Source organism: Oncorhynchus masou, chromosome 19, assembly GCF_036934945.1.
Source record: "Oncorhynchus masou masou isolate Uvic2021 chromosome 19, UVic_Omas_1.1, whole genome shotgun sequence".
NCBI classification, from domain to species: Eukaryota; Metazoa; Chordata; class Actinopteri; order Salmoniformes; family Salmonidae; genus Oncorhynchus; species Oncorhynchus masou.
This window is the reverse complement of record NC_088230.1, coordinates 15,785,770-15,810,910: the sequence shown is the minus strand read 5'-3', so window position 1 is coordinate 15,810,910 and position 25,141 is coordinate 15,785,770. Positions and strand designations below refer to the sequence as shown.

At 39.5% G+C, this 25,141-nt stretch overlaps 1 protein-coding gene across 2 annotated transcripts in view; it reads left to right on the top strand.

The window, feature by feature from the left end:
• The first annotated feature begins 8,413 nt into the window (after positions 1-8,413).
• Positions 8,414-25,141, top strand: part of LOC135505548 (snRNA-activating protein complex subunit 1-like) — a 30,881-nt gene continuing 14,153 nt past the window's right edge. Inside the window, exons 1-8 of one of the 2 annotated variants that reach the window (XM_064924615.1) lie at positions 8,414-8,614; positions 8,689-8,827; positions 16,531-16,690; positions 17,406-17,546; positions 20,756-20,860; positions 24,199-24,342; positions 24,522-24,578; positions 24,869-24,931. In XM_064924615.1, coding sequence (XP_064780687.1) covers positions 8,605-8,614; positions 8,689-8,827; positions 16,531-16,690; positions 17,406-17,546; positions 20,756-20,860; positions 24,199-24,342; positions 24,522-24,578; positions 24,869-24,931 — 819 coding nt within the window. In that variant the 5' untranslated portion in view covers positions 8,414-8,604. The remainder of the gene's footprint in view (positions 8,615-8,688; positions 8,828-16,530; positions 16,691-17,405; positions 17,547-20,755; positions 20,861-24,198; positions 24,343-24,521; positions 24,579-24,868; positions 24,932-25,141) is intronic. The other variant, XM_064924616.1, reaches the window with a different exon arrangement.

The window sequence follows — 25,141 nt, the reverse complement described above, 5'->3', positions numbered from 1 at the left end:
TTTGTTGTTCTTGTTTATTTATTTTTGAGTATCTTTTGATGCTTTTTATGCTATACCTACCACCTTGTGGATTTACCTTTTTGTCTTGGAGGATTACCTTTGTTCTTGTGGAACAAGAAAAAAGCCTTGGGTTCATGCATGTTCCTGAAGGACTTTCCTTTTTACTTTAATAAATACACTGTCTCAAGTGTCTGTGTCTGCCTCATCTTCTGGGTTCTGCCGACTATTCGTGGCTCAGTTGGTTAAGTGACTGTTTCTCACTCTGGAGACCCAGGTTCGTAACCGGGTCCTGACACAAAGGATGTTACAGAATTATCTGCCGGTGACTCTTAGATAAACACCATTGAATATCCCTCTCTCAGAGAAAATATGTAACTGGCCCTTCACATCTCTGGCCCTAATCAAACCGATTGGTTGCTTGTGACCAGGTTGCCAGGTGCCTTATCACACTGTGGAATCAGCCTATCACAGGCAGTCATCTTGGGTACCAGATCCCCAATTCCTGCCACCCCCTCTCAGTCTTCTTCAAGCAGTTACAGAGAGAGCATCAAGCCCCTACACCTCTTCCCTGCCCAACACAACTGGACTCATTCACATATCTTGACATGTGGAATGGTGTCCGTGTATAAAGTAAGTTGAAGGAGGGAAATCGTATTTGTGTATAATACTGCTGGTTCTTCTGTACAATATTAGCTTTTAATTCTATACAGTTATTTGCCATTTGTTTCTACTCTTTTCTGGAAGGTTCTGCATCTGTGCATTCTTTCCCTGGTGTAATAATTTGGTATGTGAATATTCGTTGCCTATATTGTCTCCTGTTACAGAACCACTACCATTCCACTTTCCATGTCTGCCAGTGTATGTCAATAATGTATCCCTGTGTGTAACTCTGAAGTTGAATCATTCCTCATGTCCTCTGAACAGGCTAGCGTGTCACAGTCCAGCAAAAATATGGAGAGCCAGGTCGCACTCTTTCAAATGGTGTGAAATTACTGGGCAAAATCGTGTGCAATTATAGGTCCCCTTGGCAGTCCAGTGCCCTGATCATTGTCTTGTTTCAAGGTATTTATGGAGACAATACTGCAAAAATAACACCTCAACCCTGAAGACCTCCACCTGGCTGCCACAAGCTCGCTCAGAACAAGCTGCAGAAGTCATGATTCATTTGGAGTAGAAAATGCTGTATTCCCACATGCTTCAAGTTGCACTGGACCAGGGTTTCTGTAATGAGATTGTTTGTTTGGTTGATGTGAGGAGTGTGAATGATGTTTGCTGTACTAATGATTCTGATGTGCTGTTTGAAACAAGTCATGCAATTGAAACCAAGTGCCCAAATGATGGTCTAAATGCAAACTCTTAACCCAGCCATATACAGATACTGTAAGTACGGGGTAGGTCATTGTTTCATCCATGCTGGTAGGAGGGGAAGTTTCCCCTGTCCTCTCTCCATCTGTCATGACCCGGTATGTTGCTACCCACCTTTGTGGGACTTTTATAGTTCATGAATTGATGTGCACATATTACATTTACATTTAAGATGTGCACATATGAATTACATGTTGTGTCTGCTACATACTGTATTTGAATAGCTGTTCTTGTAAAATGTTAAACTACTGTATGAATCTGTTGCTTTGAGGTTCTGATGCTGTAAAACGAATTGTCCATTTCTTTCTGTGGACTATGGAAGAAGAGACATTTGTCTTTTCAAATGTAACCAGCACAAACATGTAGTTCCACCAATATCTCATCTTTCACTAATTATGTTACATATGGATAGAAATATAGTTTCAGATGATCATCAAATCAAAATCCAAATGTATTTGTCACATGCTTCGTAAACAACAGGTGTAAACTAACAGTGAAATGCTTACGGACCCTTCCCAGCAATGCAGAATGCAATAAAGACATTCAAATAATAATAGAAATTTTGAGAAAAGGCCTCCCGGGTGGCGAAGTGGTTAAGGGCCCTGTACTACAGCGCCAGCTGTGCCACCAGAGACTCTGGGTGGCACAGCTGACTAGGTAAGAGGATAGATAATAGACAGTAACAGCAGCATACTGTATGTGATGTGTGTGTGTGTATATAGAGTCAAAAAGAGTAAAAGGTCAATGCAGATAGTCCGGGTAGCTATTTGGTTAATTATTTGGTTGTCTTATGTCATGGGGGTAGAAGCTGTTCAGGAGCCTTTTGGACCGGTACCAATTGCCATGCAGTAGCAGAGAGAACAGTCTATGACTTGGGTGGCTGGAGTCAATTTTTATGGCCTTCCTCTGGCACCACCTGGTGTAGAGGTCATGAATGGCAGAGAGTTCAACCCCAGTGATGTACTGGGACGTACACACTACCCTCTGTAGCGCCTTGCGGTCGGATGCTTGAGGTGGATGTCTGCTTAACCTTTTTTAATTGGGAGCATCTTGACTGGCTGCATCACCGCTTGGTATGGCAGTAGCAGTAGCCATACCAAGCAGTGATGCAGCCAGTCAAGATACTCTCAATGATGCTGCTGTTTAAATTTTTGAGGATCTGAGGGCCCATGGCAAATATTTTCAGCCTCCTGAGGGGGAAGAGGTGTTGTCGTGCCCTCTTCATGACTGTGTTGGTGTGTTTGGACCATGATAAGTCCTTAGCAATGTGGACACGGAGGAACTTCAAGCTCTCAACCTGCTCCACCATAGCCCTGTTGATGTGAATGGGGATTTGTTTGGTTTATTCTAAATATGTCTTAAGTCCCGCTGGGGAACTAATGGGACTTTTCTGTTTTTTTATATGTTGGCCACTCGGGGAGATGCATTGTTCTTCTTGTGCGTTAGGCTACCAGGAAAATGGAATGTGGGGATTGAGGGGTTGACCAGGATCCTTCACTGGTATCCTGGAGATGGTTGTAGACACAACATGGACAATAGCTCCAGCCACCTCTCCCAGTCATCCACCTCTTCCAGTTCAGCATAAAGGTAGTGATTTATTAAAAAATATTGAAAAATACATTTTGAAATGTTTGAGAAACTGCCCTGTCAGTGGATTATAAAATGAAGTATTGACATTCAACATTAATTGAAGAGGGGTGAAATTTCCCCAGACCCATCATGCAACTGTATACCTAAACTAATGTTGTGGACTGTGATGCGCATTGTCAAACGTCACACTGGTGTCCACTTCCTTTTCCACAAAGCTTTGAAAATTAGCAATGCGAGTGTACAGCCTAATGCAGATTTAATGCAGCCTACTGTTTGAGAAATTGAGATTCAGTAGATACGGTTGATAAATGGTTTACAGAACTAAAACTTAGAAGGTTGACGTTTTCTAGGAAGGAGACAAGGTTTTCCGGAAGATAAGAGGGTAAAGCCATGACAATAGGATTAATCATGACATTTTTAAAATATTCTCTGCATTCTGTTGTCCTCTTCTTGATGTCTAACCTTCCTGTTTCTCCAGTTAAAGTATCTGTTTCTTCTTGAAGTGTCTTTCCCGTATGTTTTTAGAATATTTTTACACTTGTTTTGATGTTTGAAAAAGTTATTGCGAACGAGATTTAAATGCATTTTTATATGATTTGATTACTTCTATCAAATCAACACTTTACTTTTTTTATGTTAATCAAAGGTTGCAAAAGTACACCAGATGTTATTAGAACAATTTGCACTAGCAAATTAACACTTGACTTTATCTGTCCAGTCCCTAACAAAAAAACATTTGCTCGTGAAAGATCCTTCGTAGTAGTCAGAGAGGAATGGAATTTGTTGTCAACCTTTAAATAGGCTAACATGGAATGTCTGTTGAATGTCTGATATCAAACCTAATTTACCTTGGTATGTTCAGATGAGAGACAGGTTTGACCAATTTGGTGTACTTAATTTCCTTGGCTTCGTGAACTGCAAAAAAAAATGAAATAATGTCCAGCATGACCTGACGTAGACTGTCCCCGAGGCGACAAAGTTACTGTGGCTGGTTCTCAATATACCAGCCTCAACAGCATCCGTTGAGAGGTCTTTTTCTACGCTGAAATAGATAAGAACATCCAGTCAAAACCGGACTGTTCAAGGGCGACTCTCATCCTTTGCTATCATCTTCATTGAGACCAAGAGACTTTTATAACTGAGGCCCAACCGGGAGGAGTTTTTTACAGTTCAGTCACAGATGTCTTTACACAGAAGGATAGATAGATGGACTTTATTTACAAGTAAATGTAAGTGCAAATGTTTATTTACAGTAGCGCAGTCTACTATTATTACATTACATCTACTATTGTGTCAGTTTACAGTGCCTTCAGAAAGTATTCATACCCCTTGACTTATTCCACATTTTGTTGAGGTACAATCTTGTTTATTTTTTCAGTTTATTTTTTATCAACAACAAAAAACAATCTAGTCCTTGCCGATGACAAGCATACCAATAACATGATGCACCATGCTTGAAAATATGCTTGAAAATACTCCATGCTTGAAAATACTCAGTGATGTGTTGGATTTGCCCCAAACAAAACGCTTTGTATTCAGGACATAAAGTGAATTTCTTTGCCACATTTTTTGTAGTTTTACTTTAGTGCCTTATTGCAAACAGGATGCATGTTTTGGAATATTTTTTATTCTATACAGGCTTCCTTCTTTTCACTCTGTCATTTAGGTTAGTATTGTGGAGGAGGTACATTTCTGGCAAGCCTGCCAGAACAGCGTTACTCCAAGCAGTTTAGTCACCTCATCTTGCTCAGTTTCCAAATTATTTAATATTAGATTTAGTTGTTTGATGGTTGGTTGTGGTTGTTTGATGGTTATCTTTGTGATGGTGTCATACTGATAAACAGTGTGAGTGAGTGAGTGAGTGAGTGAGTGAGTGAGTGAGTGAGTGAGTGAGTGAGTGAGTGAGTGAGTGAGTGAGTGAGTGAGTGAGTGAGAGTGTGAGTGTGAGTGTGAGTGTGAGTGTGAGTGTGAGTGTGAGTGTGAGTGTGAGTGTGAGTGTGAGTGTGAGAGTGAGAGTGAGTGTGAGTGTGAGGTAAGAGTGAGAGAGAGAGAGGGGGACCGGGACCGGGGGTGAGGATGGGAAAGGGATTTGTATCCCAAATCAATGGTGGGAAAGGGATGTGAGTGACCCCTCACTTTCACATCGTATGACAATGCCATGCTGCCTTGATAGTGTACTGTATATTTTTGTGATTGAAAATCAAATAATTTTGCTCTGTATAATTTCTGCTCTGTATGTAATTTGTGTCTCTTTAAGCTGTTTTGAATAGTTGTTTGTGGTAACACAGGGCACCATTGAAAAAGAGACCCTAGTCTCAATTAGGATTCTCTATATAAATAGTGATTAAATCAAATGAATACAAATGTTTTAATGTTTCCTTTCAAATGTATGAAACAACGTTTTTGTATCAGAATATTCATAAACATTGTGATTGGAGGACAACTGTGAGTGTTATCAGATCAAATCCTCTCTTCTCCTCAAGCTCATTAATTATAAAATTTGCCAAAAGTCTCGCATTGGCCCGGGTATCCCGTGAACCAGACCGAATTTGATCTAAATCGAGACAGCTTGAACGGATTCCCTCAAACCGGCTGATTGTCATGATTAGGCAATAAGGACCAACTTTTCCTCTGCTGGAGATGGCAGATCGTATTTTCCCTCAGGTGGCTGAGAGGAAAAAGGCAGAAATTCTGGTTGGAACTGTGCATCAGGAGATGATGAGAGCATAGACTCGGGTGAAGGAAGGATGGCGCAGGCAGATGTGGAATATGAATCAGATGGCAGCAGAAGTAAGGAAAAAGTCAAAGTTGGGATGGGAAAGAGAGCACCTAGTGTTAAAAAAAGACATCACATTTGGTGGATATCCAGTTTCTGGGAGAATTGAAGTATTTCTGGAGTGGTTAATGCATGGAGGATGAATCGTTGGGCCAATGGCAGGAAAGAAAATAACTTGTCTATTATTGTGTCCCTCCTGACCCGAGTGAAGCTGGGGTATGTGCACTTTCCTGTAAGAGAATTTTACTTCCAGGCCGTTGCAGTTTAAACGGTATAGAATGTTTGGACATGAAGAAAGTGTCTGCAGGCGGAGGAATCCGAGATGTGGAAGTTGTAGAAAAGAAGGTCATGGTGAAAGTTATGAGGAAGATGTGAAGTGTCGCAACCGTTGTGAAAAGCATGTAGCTACATCTTCGGAGTGCCGGACGAGGGTGAAAGAGAATGAGTTTGCCAATGTCAGGGCCGTCCAGAGAATTTCATGTGCAGAGGCCTTCATATTAGAGACCTTCAATGCAGGCTGCGGAGTTGGCTTCCCACCAGCAGGATCCACGGATGTTACATGTAAAGAAGGTGCACTTTGTGATTTGTATGGCAATGGTGATCAGTGGCATGGCTAAAGTGGAGGGAAAGTCCAGGAAGACTACATTATTTTGAATGTGGCAGAGCAGTCCCTGGGACTAAAAGATATCTCATGGAAGGTGTTACACGAGGTGCTGTCACGAGCAGTCCTACCCTCTCAGAGCCTCAGGAAGGAGCAGTGGAAGATGGAGGAAATGAGGGAATAGGTTTTGTTAAGATATTTTGCTGTGTTTTAGGTTATGCGGATTAGCCACCCCCTCCTTTTTTTGGACCTCTGTACAGTTGGTGGCGGTAATGCACCATAGATATTGGATGCCAACCGCCGTTAAACTCCACCGAAGATGAAGAAGATTAGGCAGTATAATGATTTCACACTACAGAGTAGAAGCTTTACTGAAGTAGAGCAGTGGTCCCTCAGGTGGGGCTTCAAGTTTTCAGTTGAGAAAGCACACGGTTTTTCTAGAAGGAAGGTTGGGGAGGAAATATACTTGAAGTTTTATGGCGGTAATCTGGAGCCGGTGGGAGTGTTTAGATTTCTGGGGGTCTGGTTTGACACTCGAATGACATGGGCAGAGCATATTAACAGATCAGTTGTCAAAGGAAAGAAAATATTGAATGTGATGCGTTGCTTGTCAGGAATGGAGTGGGGGCAGATAGAATGCCATTGAAAATGATATATAGCGCTATTAAGGTCATCAATGGATTATGAATAGATTTGTTATCCAGGCCCAAGCCCTAAGAATCTGTTGTGGAGCACTTAGTACCTCTCCGGTGGCAGCGAAGCAGGTGGAGTTGGGAGAGATGCCGTTAAAGTTAAGAAGACAACAGCTAACCTTGACATATTGGGTTAATCTACAAGGACATAAGGTTACACATCCTACATAAAAGGTGCTCCTGGAGTGCTGGGAACATCAACAAAATCTGAATACAAGCTTTGAGTGGATAGGCAATTGCATGGTGAGAGAGATGGGGTTGTTTGGGAGGGAGTTTAGCCCCTCTGTGGTTCTTCCTGCTATCCCACCTTGGTTTCTCCCTCAGACAGTGATAGATCTAGGGTTGCTTGAGAGGGTAAGAGATGTTGAGGAAGTGAGGAGATTCAGTTGTAAGTGAACATTTAAGAACACAATACTAGGCTTTCTTGAATATTTTCACAGATGGATCTAAGGACCCTAAAACAGGGAGCAGCTTTTAGTGTTCCTGAGTTTAAGGTGGCAGTGACAAAAAGAACAATGGATAATTTATCTGTTTACACAAAGGAGTTGTTGGTCATACTATTGGCTCCAGAGTGGGTGGAGGAGGTGAGGCCAGACAGGGTAGTCATCTGCTCTGACACCTGTACAGCACTGATGAGCTTAAATTCATGTGTGTCTCAGAGCAGACAGGATGTATTGTATGAGGTTTTGCAGTGTTTGTATAGGGTGAAACAGATGGGGGTATTTGTGATGTTCCTCTGGGTACCAGCTCATGTGGGAGTAGAGGGGAATGAGGAAGTGGATATTATTGCCAAGCAGGCTCTTAAACATCCTAATGTTGAGATGGAATTGTCAATCAGTAAAGCAGAAGCCAAGGGATTCATAAGAACAGTGGTTAAAAATAAGTGTCAAGAGATGAGGAACAGGAAGAGTATGGGAAGACACCTGTATAAGATCCAGGACAAGGTGGTGGCAGGGAGGTCCTCGGGCCGATTGAGACAGGAGGAAAGTGTAGTCACAAGGCTGAGACTTGGACACACAAGGCTACATAGTACATCGAAAGTGGTGGGGAAACGTTCGAATGGGAGGTGTGATAATTGTCAGGAGGAGATGGAGACTGTGGAACATGTTCTATTTCAATGACAGAAATATATGAGAGAAAGGGAGCGATTGTTATTAGATTTGAGGAGTAATGGGGTTGAAGAACCAGGATTAAATGAACTCTTGGGGAAATCTTCGGGAGATGTAGTGTTTAATAATGTATTTTGTTTCCTTCGGGAGACGAGATTATTGGGTAGGATTTAGACCGTCACTGTCTCTGGTCCACACTCTAGTCAGGTTGGTGGCAGTAATGCACCTTAAAGTTGGTTGCCAACTGCCATATAAACTCCACAGAAGAAGAAGAGGAACGTATTAGGCTGACGCACAGTCCATACAGAAGCTGGCGGCATGCACCCATAACATTTGTTTGCAGACCACAGTAATATCGAATAAGAAGTTTAGGCACGGACGGCAAGAAGTTGTGTTGAAAAGGTCGCATGTTGAGCTCAGAGAGGCACGTCAACTTCACTGAAAAGGGTAGCCAATCACCATACTTCTGAAATGCCGAATGGTAAGTAGGACTGCAGCACCACACTAGTGAGTTTATCTGTATTTGGTGTTGCGTTTAAATATATCATTAATCAGGTAAAGCGAAGGATCGTTTTCTGAAGCCACTTGTAGCAGACTACGAGGAACTGCTGGGTCGTTTCCAACAGACGGAATCCGTGCGGTTTGAGGAATTTACTGCTATTTGGAGAAACATGGGCTTCTCAAGTGTATTTTAGTAAGTCCCGTTTCTCTTCATCAGTCGTCTCTTTAAGATTACATACCGGCCTACCTAGTGTCGACAATTTGTTGCCAAATATGCATTTGCCATAATGCGCTCTTTTTTTATATGCAAATTATTATTAGACCACTCTGCCAACCTGTGCCCGGTTTTCCGATAACGATGGAATGTAGGCTTACTGGTGTTTTAACGATGCGTCTTTCCTACGGCTGAATATTTAACACGAGTGTCCCAAAACGCCACGCAGAGAACAACGCTAAGTGCGTCGTCGGAATGTTTGTCGATACTGATCGGATGGAAATAAGGGCAGCACTGCTCTCGGGGCAGCGTTCTCAGTTTAAAATCGGAATTATTTCACAATACTGACGACGGATGAGCTCCAAGTGAGAGTTTACAATCTGCGGCTGCAAGTATTGAAGTGGCTTAATGTATTGCAATACTCAATCAAAATGCACCAAATCAGCGATTTGGCACGTCATTCCGCAACATTTTAGCCTTACGCATCATGAAATGTATTTGACAAATTAGGCAGTAGGCTACAAAGAACAAAATATATTCAATTTATTGAACATGAAATAGGCGTATTTTCTACTCTATTTATATTTCAATGCAGTCATCTTGGTTTTAATTAAGTTTATTTTATATCCCGCTTGTATTAATTGCAAAGACATTAGCAACTTTTGCTGTAGTACACTTTGTTCAGCAGTTGCAGAGACGGATAAACCATGTGATTCTAGGTTTTGCAGAGATCTTCTGTGTATAAAGTGACGCGGGAGGGCAAAAAAGCATATACTGAAGCATGTAGCTTCGAGTGGTCAGAGGCAGACGTTAGGGGTGCTTGTTAGATTACGAGCGTTTTCAAGTGCTACTTTAACGATGGTTTTGAGAAACAACTCGAGGTTAAACGATGCTCCTACGAAGGTTCTAAAGATGAATTTCTCCTTAAAATGCTTTTTGGAAACTGGGCCACGGTCACGTTCCAGTGTTTGACAAAACACATTTACTTGAACAGTGCAGATGCAAAGTTTGGTAATGGCTCAAATCGTAGTTCTTTAACCAACATTTGCACTGTTTGTCAAGAAAATGTGTTTTTGTAGATATTGGTAGAAGTACTCCTTGTGCCAGGCAGGTAACATCACTGGGGAAGCAGCCAATGTGATAAATGTGTTTGCTCAATAAATCCTGTTAATTCATTAAAAAAAAAAACAGAAATATACAAACAAGTACATAAACCTAACATGCAGGGGTATTACATATCAAGATTCATTTTTATGGTGCTTATTTGTTTTTACATTTACTGATCATTTCAAAAATAATATTTCAATTATTTCAATCTTAAATCATGTGAAGAGGGATTTGTTCTCTGCACACTTCATTTTATGGACAGAATCTACCATGAAAGATAAACAAATTAACAATGAGTTAAATCAGGGTCCATATCACTTGGATGAAAATAAAACATAATATCAGAGTCTTTCAAATTAACATTAATAGATTTTATTTTGGGGGAAAAACAACTCACACAAATCTTCTGACATAGGAACAGTTCCAAAATAAATAGTCGAGTCTCTGGGTCACAACCACAAAATACATATTTGCTATCAATAGCTATTTAAAATGTGAATAATAAAGGTCTTTACAGGGTAGATTCTATGAATGAGTTTGTATGATACTTCTTTCACCTTATTAGATATACAATATTTTCCAGACAACAACGAAACTTTGTTCCAGTTCACTTGTCCTAGGGCTGCACTCCAAGTGTATTTTAGCAGAGGGAATTGTAACATATTGACAGTTTCCTTATGTACATGTTATTACATTTGTAGTTTAAAATGTCAATTCCTTCTAATTGTATTGAGGCTACAAAATCCTCAACACTTGAACTTGGAGTATTGTTATTTTCTCCTAAAAGTAGAATAGCATCTTTTGGGATAGCTCTAACAACCATTTGATACTCCTCAGGAGTGAATGTAACATTGTGTTCTAATACATTCTGGATAATCATATCGTTGTGCATCATTAACAATAATTGTTTAACCCAAATCATGTTGTCAAACCAGTTATGGAAAAACAGACATGTTTTTGTATTTTATGTGTCTATTATTCCAGATTGTATACCTAATGTGGGGAAAAATTGTTTGTACATGAGGTTCCAAGTTAGAAGTACTTGTTTATGGAAGTTTGCAAGCTTAATAGGGATTTTACCCAAATCAAAGATGCATTTGATTTTCAGAATTCTAGACCACCAATCTGTTGTAATATTAAATTAGGGATGATATTCCAAATGCAATCCGTATTTCTTAAAAAGTTTTGTATCCATTTTAATCTTAAATATTATATTAGAGGTTTTAATATCCAGAGCATTCAACCCTCCCTCACCTTGGGTGCTACATATTACCACTTTTCTCAAATAATGAGCTTTATTCCTCCGTATAATAAACCTCAGTATGAAGTTAACTAATTTAGAATCAACCATTTTAGTTCCTGACAGAGGAACATCCAAGGCAAGGGAGGTATAAACTCATCTGGACAGACCTTCAAATTGTGATAAAAGTACACGTCCAGATTAAGAAAGATCTCTTAATAACCAGGAGTTAAATCTCTTTCCAATTTTCTCTACAATAGGAGATAAATTTAAGTTGTCCCTTTCTTTCTGATCTTTGCGAACTGTAATACCAAGATATGTGATCACATCTTTTACGGGGATATTACATACTGAGTTTAAGTCACATCTTTTCAAAGCAAATAATTCACATTTCCTAATATTCAGAGATAAACCTGATACATGTGAGAAGGCATTAATACGCTCAATAGCTTTCTTGACTTCATTATGATCTTTCCCAAAAAATGGTGGTGTCAACCAATTGTGAACATTTTATCTCTTTGTCTTGTATCTGAGTACCCCTATAACTATTCTTATTTATATGAAGTGCCATAACTTGTGTGATCAATACAAATAAGGAAGGAGATATTGGGCATCCTTGTAAAAGTCTACAAATAAAATAACTATCTTCCATAATGTGCTCATTGTAGTCTATCTAGTCGAGTATTATTACATATGTCTGCCCTTCATTAAACCAGACTGGGTATCATCAATGATTTGGTCAAGACCTTTAAGTCTTTCTGCAAAGATGGATGCAAGTATTTTTCCATCATTGATGTGATTGGCCTCCAATTTTCTAACATCATAGAATCTTTGTTTGGGTATTACAGAAATTAGGCCTTGTGTCATAACAGCAGGACCCCTAAATCAATTGCATCCTTAAAAACATTAAATATAAATTGAATAATATCCTCGGGAAAATATTTAGAGAATTCACTGATAATACCATCATTCCCTGGAGATTTGTTCTCTTAACTTACTGATAATTTTTTAAAATTCATTAATAGAAATAGTTTCAAGACTTTTGGAAGTCTTCATCTATGAAGTTTGCGTAGTCTTTGACAGTCTAGAAGTTTGAGTCTAGAAAAGCAGATATGTCACTAGTAGGGCAGACATTACTGGTATAAAGGTTACCATAGAATTCTGAAACGTATTTTGAAATATCTTTGGGGTTTTCATTTTCTTTTCCATGTATATTGAGCTTATGAATAGATGTAAATTCAGATTTTTTTTTTCTTTCTAAATTTTAAAAGTATTGTTTTTTTTCACCTTCCTCCAACCATCTCCCTCTTAATCTTACAAATGCCCCTTTTGCTCTCTCTTCATACATTCGGTCCATTTCCTGACCTTGATGAAGAAGGAAAGGGACATTTATTCTCTTTACAACTGTAAAGAGAACTGACACTTTCCTTCTTCATCAAGGTCCCCCATAGATATTAGAGAGAGTATTTCCTTAAGTTTCTTCCCTCAAACTTTTAAGTTCAGCAATTTCTTTACCTCTCTTCATGGTATCCATCTTGAAATGATCATCTTCCAATAGTCTACTATTGAGTTTCCAATAACTCCGATTTGTTGTAATTTCAGATCCATTAATATTTAAAGATAAGATTATAACTTCATGATCAGTAAGAACTGATAGTTCAATTGATACCTTGACTACAGAATTCTCTAATGAATTAGAATCAATCAGAAGTCAATTCTTGACTGTCTGGACATGTCCTTGTTACTCCAAGTGAGTTCCTTTTTTATCAGGATATTTAGATCTCCAAATATCTACTAATCCAAGACATATGTTATTAAACTCAGGATTAACAATGGTGTGTGTGTGTGTCTGTCAATCATCACATTAGATACAGAATTCAAATCTCCACCTAAGAATTTTGATATCCTGAAATACACCTATTAATCTCTTCAAATTCTTGAAATAACATCCAGTTTTTTTTTTTTTTGATGCAGAAATATTCCCTAATGAAAATATTTCACTGTTGGTTAATTTTAACAGTAAATTTCAATGTCTAGAGCGGTGAGTCTTACTACTGATGACCTTCCCTTTAAATGCACCTCTTAACCACTCTGCAGGTGTAACAGTTTTGTTGCCATATGATAACCAGATATCATTACCCCATTTTTTTTAAATATTTTTTTTTTTCTCCAAAAATATAGATCGGAAGAACGAGCATGAGTCTCTTCTAAAAAGTATAAGTCTGCATTAAACCGTTTTCAATACAGGAAAATCGCCTTACCCTTGAGTAAATTACGAATACCCCTGACATTGATTGACCAAAGAGGTAAAGACAAACTTCAACCAATAACCTTGTTATGCTAATATAAGCTTTTCCTAAGGATATGTAACTAAATAGATTTCCATCCCATTGTTAACCTCTCCAACAAAAACAACAACAAATATTGGTCATAAAGTTACCAGTGTTCTTACTCCCACAAGGGGGAGACATTGTGTAGACTTTACAATAAGCAGTTATTCACCTGTAGTTCGTGTTTAGTTTACCAGTTCTCAGGTCAGCCTTTTCTCATTCAAGTGTTTGTGTACATTTTTTATAATAAAAGGCTGCTTTTCACCTGGCAATCAGTTTTTTTGAGTTGCAGCCATCATCGGCCACAGTTTCTCTCTGGTCACTGTCTGCTGAGGTCAGATCCTCCGTGAACCTCCATTTTTGCTTGATGAGGAATTCACAATTCTTCGCTCGCCTCCAAAGATCCCGTGTAAATCTGTTGGTGAACCGGATGATGGTTGTCCTCAGTCTCTTGTCTTGATCCTTGAGTCTTCCCAAACGATGGACGATATCTTCATTTTCCTGAAGTTTGGCTTTTGATTTGGGAATGACAGCTCCACAGATGTCAACAGCTCTGCATTTGATGTCCTCACCTGGCATTGCAATTTATTGCTCAGTCCTCATGCCTCCTTGCAGCATGCCTAAGGCACGTTCACGCAGATGAGCAGGGACCCTTTTTTTATGTCTTCCCCAGAGTCAGTAGAAAGGCCTCTCTTTAGTGTCCTAAGCTTTCATAACTGTGATCATAGTGTCCTAACCTTTGCAACTGGTGAGTATGCAGGCAATCGAAGAACTGGGACATTTTCAGCATCTGGGAATTGTGTACAGATCCTTGTGACATGGGGCTGTGCATTTTCATGCTGAAACATGACGTGATGGTGAAAGATGAATATCATGACAGTGGTCCTCGTCACGGTGTCTCTGTGCATTCAAATTGCCATTAATAAAATGCAATTGTTCATTGTCCGTAGTTTGTCTTCCCATACCAAATCCCCACCACCACCATGGGGCACTGTTCACAACGTTGACATCAGAAAACTCTAAAAATGACGTTACACAGCATATCACTTAACAAAACCAACATTCAAATACCGTTATAGAAGTTAAAGTAAAAACCCAAACCACTCCGTGCATCAATACCTATATATAGTAAACTATCAAGACACCCAGTCACTACAAAGATACAGGCGTCCTTCCTAACTCAGTTGCCGGAGAGGAAAGAAACCCCTCAGGGATTACAGTATGGTCATAGGAGAAATTGAGGATGCATTAACGTTGTAGTTACTCCACAATACTTACCTGAATGAAAGAGTAAAAAGCCTGTACAGAATAAAACATTTTTTTGCAATAAGGCACTAAAATTGCAAAAAATGTGTCAAAGAAATGAACATTGTCTTGAATACAAAGTGTTATGTTTGCGGCCAAGAGTACCACTCTTCATATTTTCAAACGTGGTGGCTTCAGTGTTCTCTTATGATAAAAAGGAACAGAATAGAGCTAAACACAGGCGAAAACCTGTTTCAGTCCTCTTTCCAACAGACAAAACGTCACCTTGTAAGCAGGACAATAACCTAAAACACAAGGCTAAAAATATGAGTTGCTTACCAAGATGACATTGAATGTTTCCTGAGTGGCCTAGTTACGTTTGATTTTTAAATCGACTTAAGTCTATGGAAATACATAAATGGCTGTCTAGCACTGATAAACAACCAACTTGGTTGACAGACCATTTTAATTTTAAGGAATGTGCATGTATTGGACAGGTGGGCAAAGCTCTTTGAGACATGCGTTGAAAAACTCAGTAGTAATCACTGCCAAAGGTGACTCTAGCATGTTATTTACTCGAGAGTGTTAATACTGTTAAATTTTCAATAAACTTTTTTTCACTATGGGGTTTTGTTTGAAGATGGGGTTGGGGTTTTGCTTGTAGATAGGTGAGGGAAAAGTATCTTGAATCCATTTTGAAATCAGGCTGTAACACAATGTTAAGGGATATTAATACTTTCTGAATGTGCTGTAAGCCTATATTTCAATCATATTGTAATCCATTTCTGGTTAATTTGATTTCTAATTTGCTAATTGTAGGCTAGTGTCTAATTTTAGCATTCATGGTGTGTAACGTGTTCAATGATGTGCCATATCTGTGGTTTAGTCTGTTATAGTGTAGGCTCGGGCCTAAGCTGATCTGTCAGTGTGGAACAATTATATGGAATGTGGCTGTTTTGGTAGGATTTGGATAGAGAAAGCCTTACGAGAGCAGCGCTGTCGTTTTCTTGTGATCCTATCAGTGCTGACACACACCCCAACTACGCACTTAGTGAAAGTTATCCCTATGTAGTGTTTTGGGAAATGCATGTGAATTCTTCGGTCGTTGTAGGAACAATGCATTGTTAATACACTCAAACCTAATCGCTATTGGGAAAAGGGGGCTTTGGATGTTGCCCCACATGCTTGACTACAAGTTCAGTTCTTCTTTCTAGTCAACTGCCATATGCCAACATGTTTTTTTATAATTTTTTATTTTTATCGATTTGCTCAATGGAATAATTAGTATTACAGTGACACATTCCATCCCTGGAATGAGCTATGTTTTGAAAACATTTAACTTTGTTCACTGCGACGTAAACAGATATTCGTATGTGGCTGTTTTAACTAACGGGAAGTACTGAACCTCTAGTCTGGTAACTGTACACATACTGTGTATAGAGTTACCATCTGTGGATACCATAGTATTTGCGTTAAGTCATACTGAAATGACTGTACCTGTTTAGCAGCATGTCACACATTGGAAGGTATATCTGTAATAATTGGTAGAAAGTTCTGATTTAAAAAAGGCATTTCCCGAGCACCCAAGAGAGCATTAAATCAAGTTGTTCCAATAATCTAAAATCCATTCCATGTTGTGTTCTTGCTTATTGCATACACACTGGTCTCACACCTATTTTGTCCTAGCTAATCATTACCAGTGCTACTGTTGTAACTCTTAACTCTTCTTAACTTTCCCTCTGATCTCCATTTCATTTTAGCGGTTCACTTGCTGGTAATGAGATGAGGGAATTCTGCCACCTAACCCTGACCATGGCCTTCAACTACTTCTTACCCCCATATAGCTTCCAGATCAGAGTGGGGGGTCTGTACCTTCTCTATGGCCTATACCACACACAGCTCGCTTCACCTAAAGAGAAGGTGCTGAAAGACACTTTAACTGTCATTATTCAATCCCATTTATTCCAATAGTGTTTTCTTTTTTTTTTTCTTTAACAATTGACTTGATATACTTTTCCACTTCCTAAACTAATATGCTGAACTGAACAATGTCTGTGGAGAATCTCAATTGTATACTCCTCGCCGCCTCCTGAGTAGAAGGTCACAGGGGATGCACCTTTTGGCTTTCTCATTCAATGGGTTTTGAGGAGGATGTGAGGAGTATGCAATTGAGATTCTCCCATAGTGTGCAACAACTTGCAGACAGCCCTAGTCTCGGAATGTCTGAGTTTCCCATACAATGACTGTAAATCTTCCAGATCCAAGTGGTCACTGTCAATCCATTTGAAATGTCACATTTGTAGAACTTTCCAATAAGTTACATCTGATACATATGGGTGAAAGTTGTTTCTCACTAGCGCAGGAGAAAATATATGCATGTTCCTGACAGTAAATAACCCCCCGACGATAGCTCATGAAGTAGATCCGTATGAATTTGCTGTTATCATTGTGTTTGGGTTATGTCCCCAAAATGACTCAAGTATCCCACTTGGGCGATCTGTTCTTGATTCTTGTGATTCTTGGATGATAAGTTGAATGATATGTATCCAACGTGTTGGGTGCTTTGTTAGATGTATTAGGGGGATGAAGTCAAGTTGAGTAAGTGTTGTTTTGTTGTTGTTTTTTCCCCTCCCAGATCAGAATTGCCCTAAAGGACTGGGAGCAAATTCAGAAGTTTTACCAGGATTCGGTGAATTCGCAGCACTATGATGCAGTTTACATTATCAGGAAGCTAATAGCTGAGAATGCTGTCCTTTACACCGCCATGCCTCAGATGGTAAGGCACTCCCAAATTACATATTGTAATTTTAAAGTATCCCTTAAGGTATTTTGTAATGTTACATACTTGGCAAAAGATAATCTAGAAATCCATTTAATGTCTACATATCTTCCAAAGTTTATTAAACAATGTAGGAGTACAAAATGGCAGTGCAGTAGCTTAAACAGTGCCCCCTGTCAGTCATCTGACGTTTGTTTACATCATTGGTCAAAACGAGATGTTAACAAAATACAACTAGTTGATTCACCTCACAACAGCAGTCTGGTCAATGTTGCTATCTGACAGACACGAATAACAGTGATGTCAGCCCATCTATCTTCATAGGAAAAGAGTAATTAGTGTCAAGTTTTTGGCCAACTGATGACATTGCAAGCTTTAAAATGTTTGTTTTTCATTCAAATGTCATGTGGGTCAGTGTTTCTGCACAATCTTGTACATATATTTAAATCATTTCAACAAATATATTTATTTTCATTATAGCAGGGCTTTCTGAACAGTGACCTAATCAGCTTGAGTGAATTGAATTCAAATTGATTTTGTTGCATTCTTGTTGGGGGTGAATTTACCTGACACTAAAATTAATTGACCTGAAATTAGAATTTCCTTGATCTAACTCAGTGAGAGGGAATTTAATTAAAGTAAAGTTGTTGAATTGACCCTGACCCCAACTTGAATCAGTCTGATTTGATTAGTATTACTCTAATTCAAATCCATTTTTGATGATTAAATTATTTACAAAATAATGTTTAAGCATGGAGCATCAGCTGCGCGAGCAACACTCAACATTCCAGAGTGCCAAAGAAGCCCAGAACATGTCTGCTGCAGAGAGACAAGACAAAGCCATAACAACCAGTTTTGATGAGTTAGTGTTGACATTTTGTTGATTCACCATTAACTAAGTTTATTAGATGGAAAACAAGCTATTTTATTTATTTTATTTCACCTTTATTTAACCAGGTAGGCTAGTTGAGAACAAGTTCTCATTTGCAACTGTGACCTGGCCAAGATAAAGCATAGCAGTGTGAACAGACAACACAGTTACACATGGAGTAAACAATTAAGTCAATAACACAGTAGAAAAAAAGGGGAGTCTATATACATTGTGTGCAAAAGGCATGAGGAGGTAGGCGAAAAATTACAATTTTGCAGATTAACACTGGGGTGATAAATTATCAGATGGTCATGTACAGGTAGAGATATTGGTGTGCAAAAGAGCAGAAAAGTAAATAAATAAAAACAGTATGGGGATGAGGTAGGTGAAAATGGGTGGGCTATTTACCAATAGACTATGTACAGCTGCAGCGATCGGTTGGCTGCTCAGATAGCAAATGTTTGAAGTTGGTGAGGGAGATAAAAGTCTCCAACTTCAGGGATTTTTGCAATTCGTTCCAGTCACAGGCAGCAGAGTATTGGAACGAAAGGCGGCCAAATGAGGTGTTGGCTTTAGGGATGATCAGTGAGATGCACCTGCTGGAGCGCGTGCTACGGATGGGTGTTGCCATCGTGACCAGTGAACTGAGATAAGGCGGAGCTTTACCTAGCATGGACTTGTAGATGACCTGGAGCTAGTGGGTCTGGCGACGAATATGTAGCAAGGGCCAGCCGACTAGAGCATACAAGTCGCAGTGGTGGGTGGTATAAGGTGCTTTAGTGACAAAACGGATGGCACTGTGATAAACTGCATCCAGTTAGCTGAGTAGAGTGTTGGAAGCAATTTTGTAGATGACGTGGCCGAAGTCGAGGATCGGTAGGATAGTCAGTTTTACTAGGGTAAGTTTGGCTGCGTGAGTGAAGGAGGCTTTGATGCGGAATAGAAAGCCGACTCTTGATTTGATTTGATTGGAGATGTTTGATATGAGTCTGGAAGGAGAGTTTACAGTCTAGCCAGACACCTAGGTACTTATAGATGTCCACATATTCAAGGTCGGAACCATCCAGGGTGGTGATGCTAGTCGGTGAGAATAGAGTGAGAAATTCTGACGATTTGTCGCAGGTGCAGCACGGTTTGAGATCATGGCTAGACGGCGGAACATTGATTTTTTTTTTTACATTAAGCCTAGTTGTATTTTTCAGCTCATCTCCACATTTTGGTAGGCTATTTCCTATGTGTTAGTCAATAATTGGATATGTGCAACTTCTCTTTGTCATTACTTGATGCCCTAAAAGAATAAATAAAGCCTTGCCCACCAGAATGTCATAAATCGGATGGATCTGAATGCATCTGGTGGAAAAAGTCCCCAATAGTCATACTTGTGAAGTGAAGAAACCTTTAATAGAAAATGACTCAAGTAAGTCTAAAATATTTGGTTTCAAATATACTTGAGTATCAAAAGTAAAAGCATCAATCATTTAAAATTCCTTATTTAGCTAACCAGATGGTGCCATTTTCTTTTTCCTACAAATTTTACGGATAGCCAAAGGCACACCAACGTTCCTACGTAATTTACAAACAAACCATGTGTTTAGTGAGTCCGCCAGATCAGAGGCAGTAGGGATGTTCTGTTGATTAGTGTGTGAATTGGACCACTTACCTGTCCTGCTAAGCATTCAAAATGTAATGAGTATTTTTGGTTGTCAAGGAAAATGTATGGAGTAAAAAGTAAAAAAAAATTATTTAGGAATGTAGTGAAGTAAAAGTAGTCAAATATATAAAGTACAGATACATTTAAAATACTACTTAAGTAGTTTTGGGGGTAAGTCCTTTACGCCACTGGAATGCTTTAATTTCTGCTTCTCTCACGGAGTGAGAACGTTTAAGGAAGCGGGGTGAGAATGCAGTAACTCAAACAGATGAAAGATTTCTCATGCAAAATGTCTTAATGACATCAGTTTGACCGGTTTTAAGAAAATTAAATTCTGTGAAAAAGATCCAACGATTTCAGTTTGTCTTGACTGCATTTCCAATTTGTGGTTGAAATACTGGTAGCTTTTATATTGCTGAAAAACAGTTTATACACTGTCCCTAAAAGCCCATTTCTGTACCCATGCGGAGGGCACCTTATAGCTCCACATTGATAGGATTGGTTGATGTTAAGTGGGGGCGGGAGGTCCTGTATAAACACAACAGCTCTGCGCCATGCAGCGCAATGTTATTTGGTGTATCATTTTAGTATAAGAAAACAAAAAAGTTTAGGAGAGCACATTGCACTTTTAATTGATTTAGATGGAATTGACCCTATTCCTCGGTTCACTGTGTCCACCTGTAGTTGACCTTCCGTGTGAAGAAGAAGCCCCAGCATCACAAGGTGTGTGAGGAGTTCCGTGACCGACCAGAAAGGGTCAAGGACCTCATCTCTACAGATATGCTGCAAGTATGGCTTTTCCTCTATTAAAAACTTTGCTACAGTAAAATCGGTTCCATGTCACACTGGGGAATCGGCACATTTTCCATGCTGAATCTGTACATCTCCCACTCAATGTGTGAATAGGCTTTTTGAACATCAGTAGGCTATAATGCAGGCATGGGGGTGTGCGTCTAAAGCCTGTCTCATACCATCCAGTCAAAATGTGGTCGGGCTGTTTTTTTGCATATAGATTGAACAAAACATATAAACATGCAACATTTTTTTGTTTACCGAGTTAGTTCATAAGGAAATCAGTCAATTTTAAATAAATAAGATTCCTTAAAAACAGTGGGGTGAGGATCAGAAAACTCCGTATCTGGTGTGTCCACCAATTTCCTCCTTCCTGTGGAATGTTGTCCCACTCCTCTACAATGGCTGTGTGAAGTTGCTGGATATTGGCGGGAACTGGAACAAGCTGTCCTGCTAGAAAAGGTTGGAGACAAAATGGGGGATGTAAATGCTGCTTTAAAAGTTGATAAAGTGTAATCCCATTTAGGAGAAAAAAGCATTCAAACATTTTGCTGCGATTTTCACACTGCTCTACATTAAAGTATTCTTTTCCCAACAATTAAACAAATTACCTAAATGGATTCTCTGAACATTCTCACCAAGTTCCCTCATTGGGCAAACCATTAACAGTATTAGATTAGTTATTCTATAATAAAAATGTCACATTTAACAGCTCCAGTGCTGCTCCTTGTTTTTGCCCATTTAGTATCTTTCACAGCCTCTTAAGCCTGAGCTCGACCATCTCTTACAGAATTCACATAGGAATATGTGACTGTGGTCAAGAGTTCAACATTAAAATACTTTATCAACATCAAGTGCTAAAGGTAGCCTACAATTAGGAAACAATTCAAACACATAAAGGCTTGGGTAGAATAAACTACTTACAGTACATTTGTAAAGTACAGACCCCCTAGACTTTGCACATTTGTTACGTTACAACCTTAATCTAAAATTGATTTAAAAAATGTATTGAATCCATCTACACACAAACCCATTTACACACAAACTTCCTTGACCAAAGCCCTACTCCCCCGATTGCTCAGTATTCCCAGGCGGCCAGCTCTAGGAAGTGTCTTGGTGGTTCCAAACTTCTTCCATTTAAGAGTGATGGCCACTGTGTTCTTGGTGACCTTAAATACTGCAGATATTTTTTGGTACCCTACCCCAGATCTGTGCCTTGACACAATCCTGTCTTGGAGCGCTATAGACAATTCATTCCACCTCGTGGCTTGGTTTTTGCTCTGACATGCACTGTCAACTGTGGGACCTTATATAGACAGCTGTGTGCCTTTCCAAATAATGTCCAATCAATTGAATTTACCACAGGTGGACTCCAAGTATTAGAAACATCTCAAGGATGATCAATGGAAACAGGATGCACCTGAGCTCAATTTCGAGTATCATAGCAAAGGGTCTAAATACCTATGTTAAGGTATTTTTAAAACACATTTTCAAACATACAGTGGGGCAAAAATGTATTTAGTCAGCCACCAATTGTGCAAGTTCTCCCACTTAAATTACAGGCCTCATCTTTTTATCATAGCTACACTTCAACGATGACAGACAAAATGAAAAGGAAAAAAATCCAGAAAATCACATTATAGGATTTTTAATGAATGTGTTTGCAAATTATGGTGGAAAATAAGTATTTGGTCCATAACAAAAGTTGATCTCAATACTTCGTTATATACCCTGTGTTGGCAATGACAGGTCAAACATTTTCTTTAAGTCTTCACAAGGTTTTCACACACTGTTGCTGGTATTTTGGCCCATTCCTCCATGCAGATCTCCTCTAGAGCAGTGTTTTGGGGCTGTTGCTGGGCAACACTGACTTTCAACTCCCTCCAAAGATTTACTATGGGGTTGAGATCTGGAGACTGGCTAGGCCATTCCAGGACCTTGAAATGCTTCTTACGAAGCCACTCCTTCGTTGCCCGGGCAGTGTGTTTGGGATCATTGTCATGCTGAAAGACGTTTCATCTTCAATGCCCTTGCTGATGGAAGGAGGTTTTCACTCAAATTCTTTCCTTTACACGGATCAGTTGTCCTGGTCCCTTTGCAGAAAAACAGCCCCAAAGCATGATGTTTCCACCCCCATGCTTCACAGTAGGTATGGTGTTCTTTGAATGCAACTTAGCATTATTTGTCCTCCAAACACGACGAATTGAGTTTTTACCTAAGTTATATTTTGGTTTCATCTGACCATACGACATTCTCCCAATCTTCTGGATCATCCAAATGCTCTTTAGCAAACTTCAGACGGGCCTGGACATGTACTGGCTTAAGCAGGGGGACACATCTGGCACTGCAGGATTTGAGTCCCTGGCGGTGTGGTGTGTTACTGATGGTAGGCTTTGTTACTTTGGTCCCAGCTCTCTGCAGGTCATTCACTAGGTGAGATCTTGCGTGGATCCCCAGATCGAGGGAGATTATCAGTGGTCTTCCATTTCCTAATAATTGCTCCCACAGTTGATTTCTTCAAACCAAGCTGCTTACCTATTGCAGATTCAGTCTTCCCAGCCTGGTGCAGGTCTGCAATTTTGTTTCTGGTGTCCTTTGACAGCTCTTTGGTCTTGGCCATAGTGGAGTTTGGAGTGTGACTGTTTGAGGTTGTGGAGAGGTGTCTTTTATACTGATAACGAGTTCAAACAGGTGCCATTAATACAGGTAACGAATGGAGGACAGAGGAGCCTCTTAAAGAAGAAGTTACAGGTCTGTGAGAGCCAGAAATCTTGCTTGTTTGTAGGTGACCAAATACTTATTTTCCACCATAATTTGCAAATAAATTCATTAAAAATCATACAATGTGATTTTTCTGGATTTTTTTTTCTCATTTTGTCTGTAATAGTTGAAGTGTACCTATGATGAAAATTACAGGCCTCATCTTTTTAAGTGGGAGAACTTGCACAATTGGTGGCTGACTAAATACTTTTTTGCCCCACTGTATGAACCTGTTTTTGCATCATTGTGATTTAAAAAAAAAATGTATTTAACCTTTTAACTAGGCAAGTCATTTCAGAACAAATTCTTATTTACGATGACGGTGTACCATAGATTGAGGGAAAACATTTATTTAATCCTTTTAGAATAAGGCTGTAATGTAACAATGCGTGAAAAGGCAAGGTCTGAATACTTTCCCAATGCACTGTACGTTACTGCAAAACTTGTTGCAATGGTTTTATGTAGGTATTTCGTTTTATGTAACAGTTTGTCACACTGAATGACCCTCTGGATTAATTTAGCATATCGGACTGTTCGGTTGTCTGGCAAGTGTGTTTTGTTTGCATTGCACGTAGGAGGTGGCTAACATTCAGAGTCACCATGAGAGGCTGAAGGCGTCCGTCTTGGAGAGGTCATCCATTGCGGCGACCCAACAGGACCTGCCGGCCCGCTTGCACAGCTGTGTGCTTGAGTTCGTCCACTGGCAGGACAGGCATGAGGTGAGCCTCTATTCTTATAGCGCAGCGAGAAAGCATATTTCAATGCAGCAGTGTTTTAATTTTCACTGTTTTGCACTATAAACATTTTTGTTGACAATTCATAAAATGTAAATTTCTACTCTGAAATATGAGACCAGAAACTGGGTGTGATTTTAAACTTGGCTTTTTGTTATGTTTAGAACCATGGAGATGCAGACCACTTGGTTTATGCTGAGGAAAAAGCCCAGCAGGTCGAGGTAGGCTTTAGCGTAGTTAGCTTTTTTGTTGTTGTACTGTAATGAAATAACGCTATGACTATTTGGGAACTTGGCATAGACCGTTAAATGCTAGAAAGCCTTCTGCACTGCTTGTTTTGCTACTGTCTAACATTACTAGAATATAGTACATTGACTGACAAACTACAAAACCCTTCGGGAGTGTACAATGGTTTTACGTCAACACTGGTGAGTACCACCATTGGCCAGATAATGACATTGCAAGCATTGAAGGTCTTATCCTTTCCTGAATAAGCTCTCTTTTTGTCCAGTCTTCCAATAGGGCTCAGCTTCTGGCATCCATCAAGACAAAATCATACGGGTGTCTTGCAGAGGTGTGCTGAACAAGAAGTGAATTTTTTTTTCACACTTCACTTTAAGTGCCACTGTTAAGTGTCTAATGCACATCTGTCAAACTCCAGTCTTTGAGGGCAGTGTCTACGGCCTTTTTCTCCTCCCTTGTACTTTATTAATCAATAAAGGTAATTGATTAGTTTAGAACTCTGCTCACCTGGTTGTTTGGGTCTTAATTGGACATTAACTGA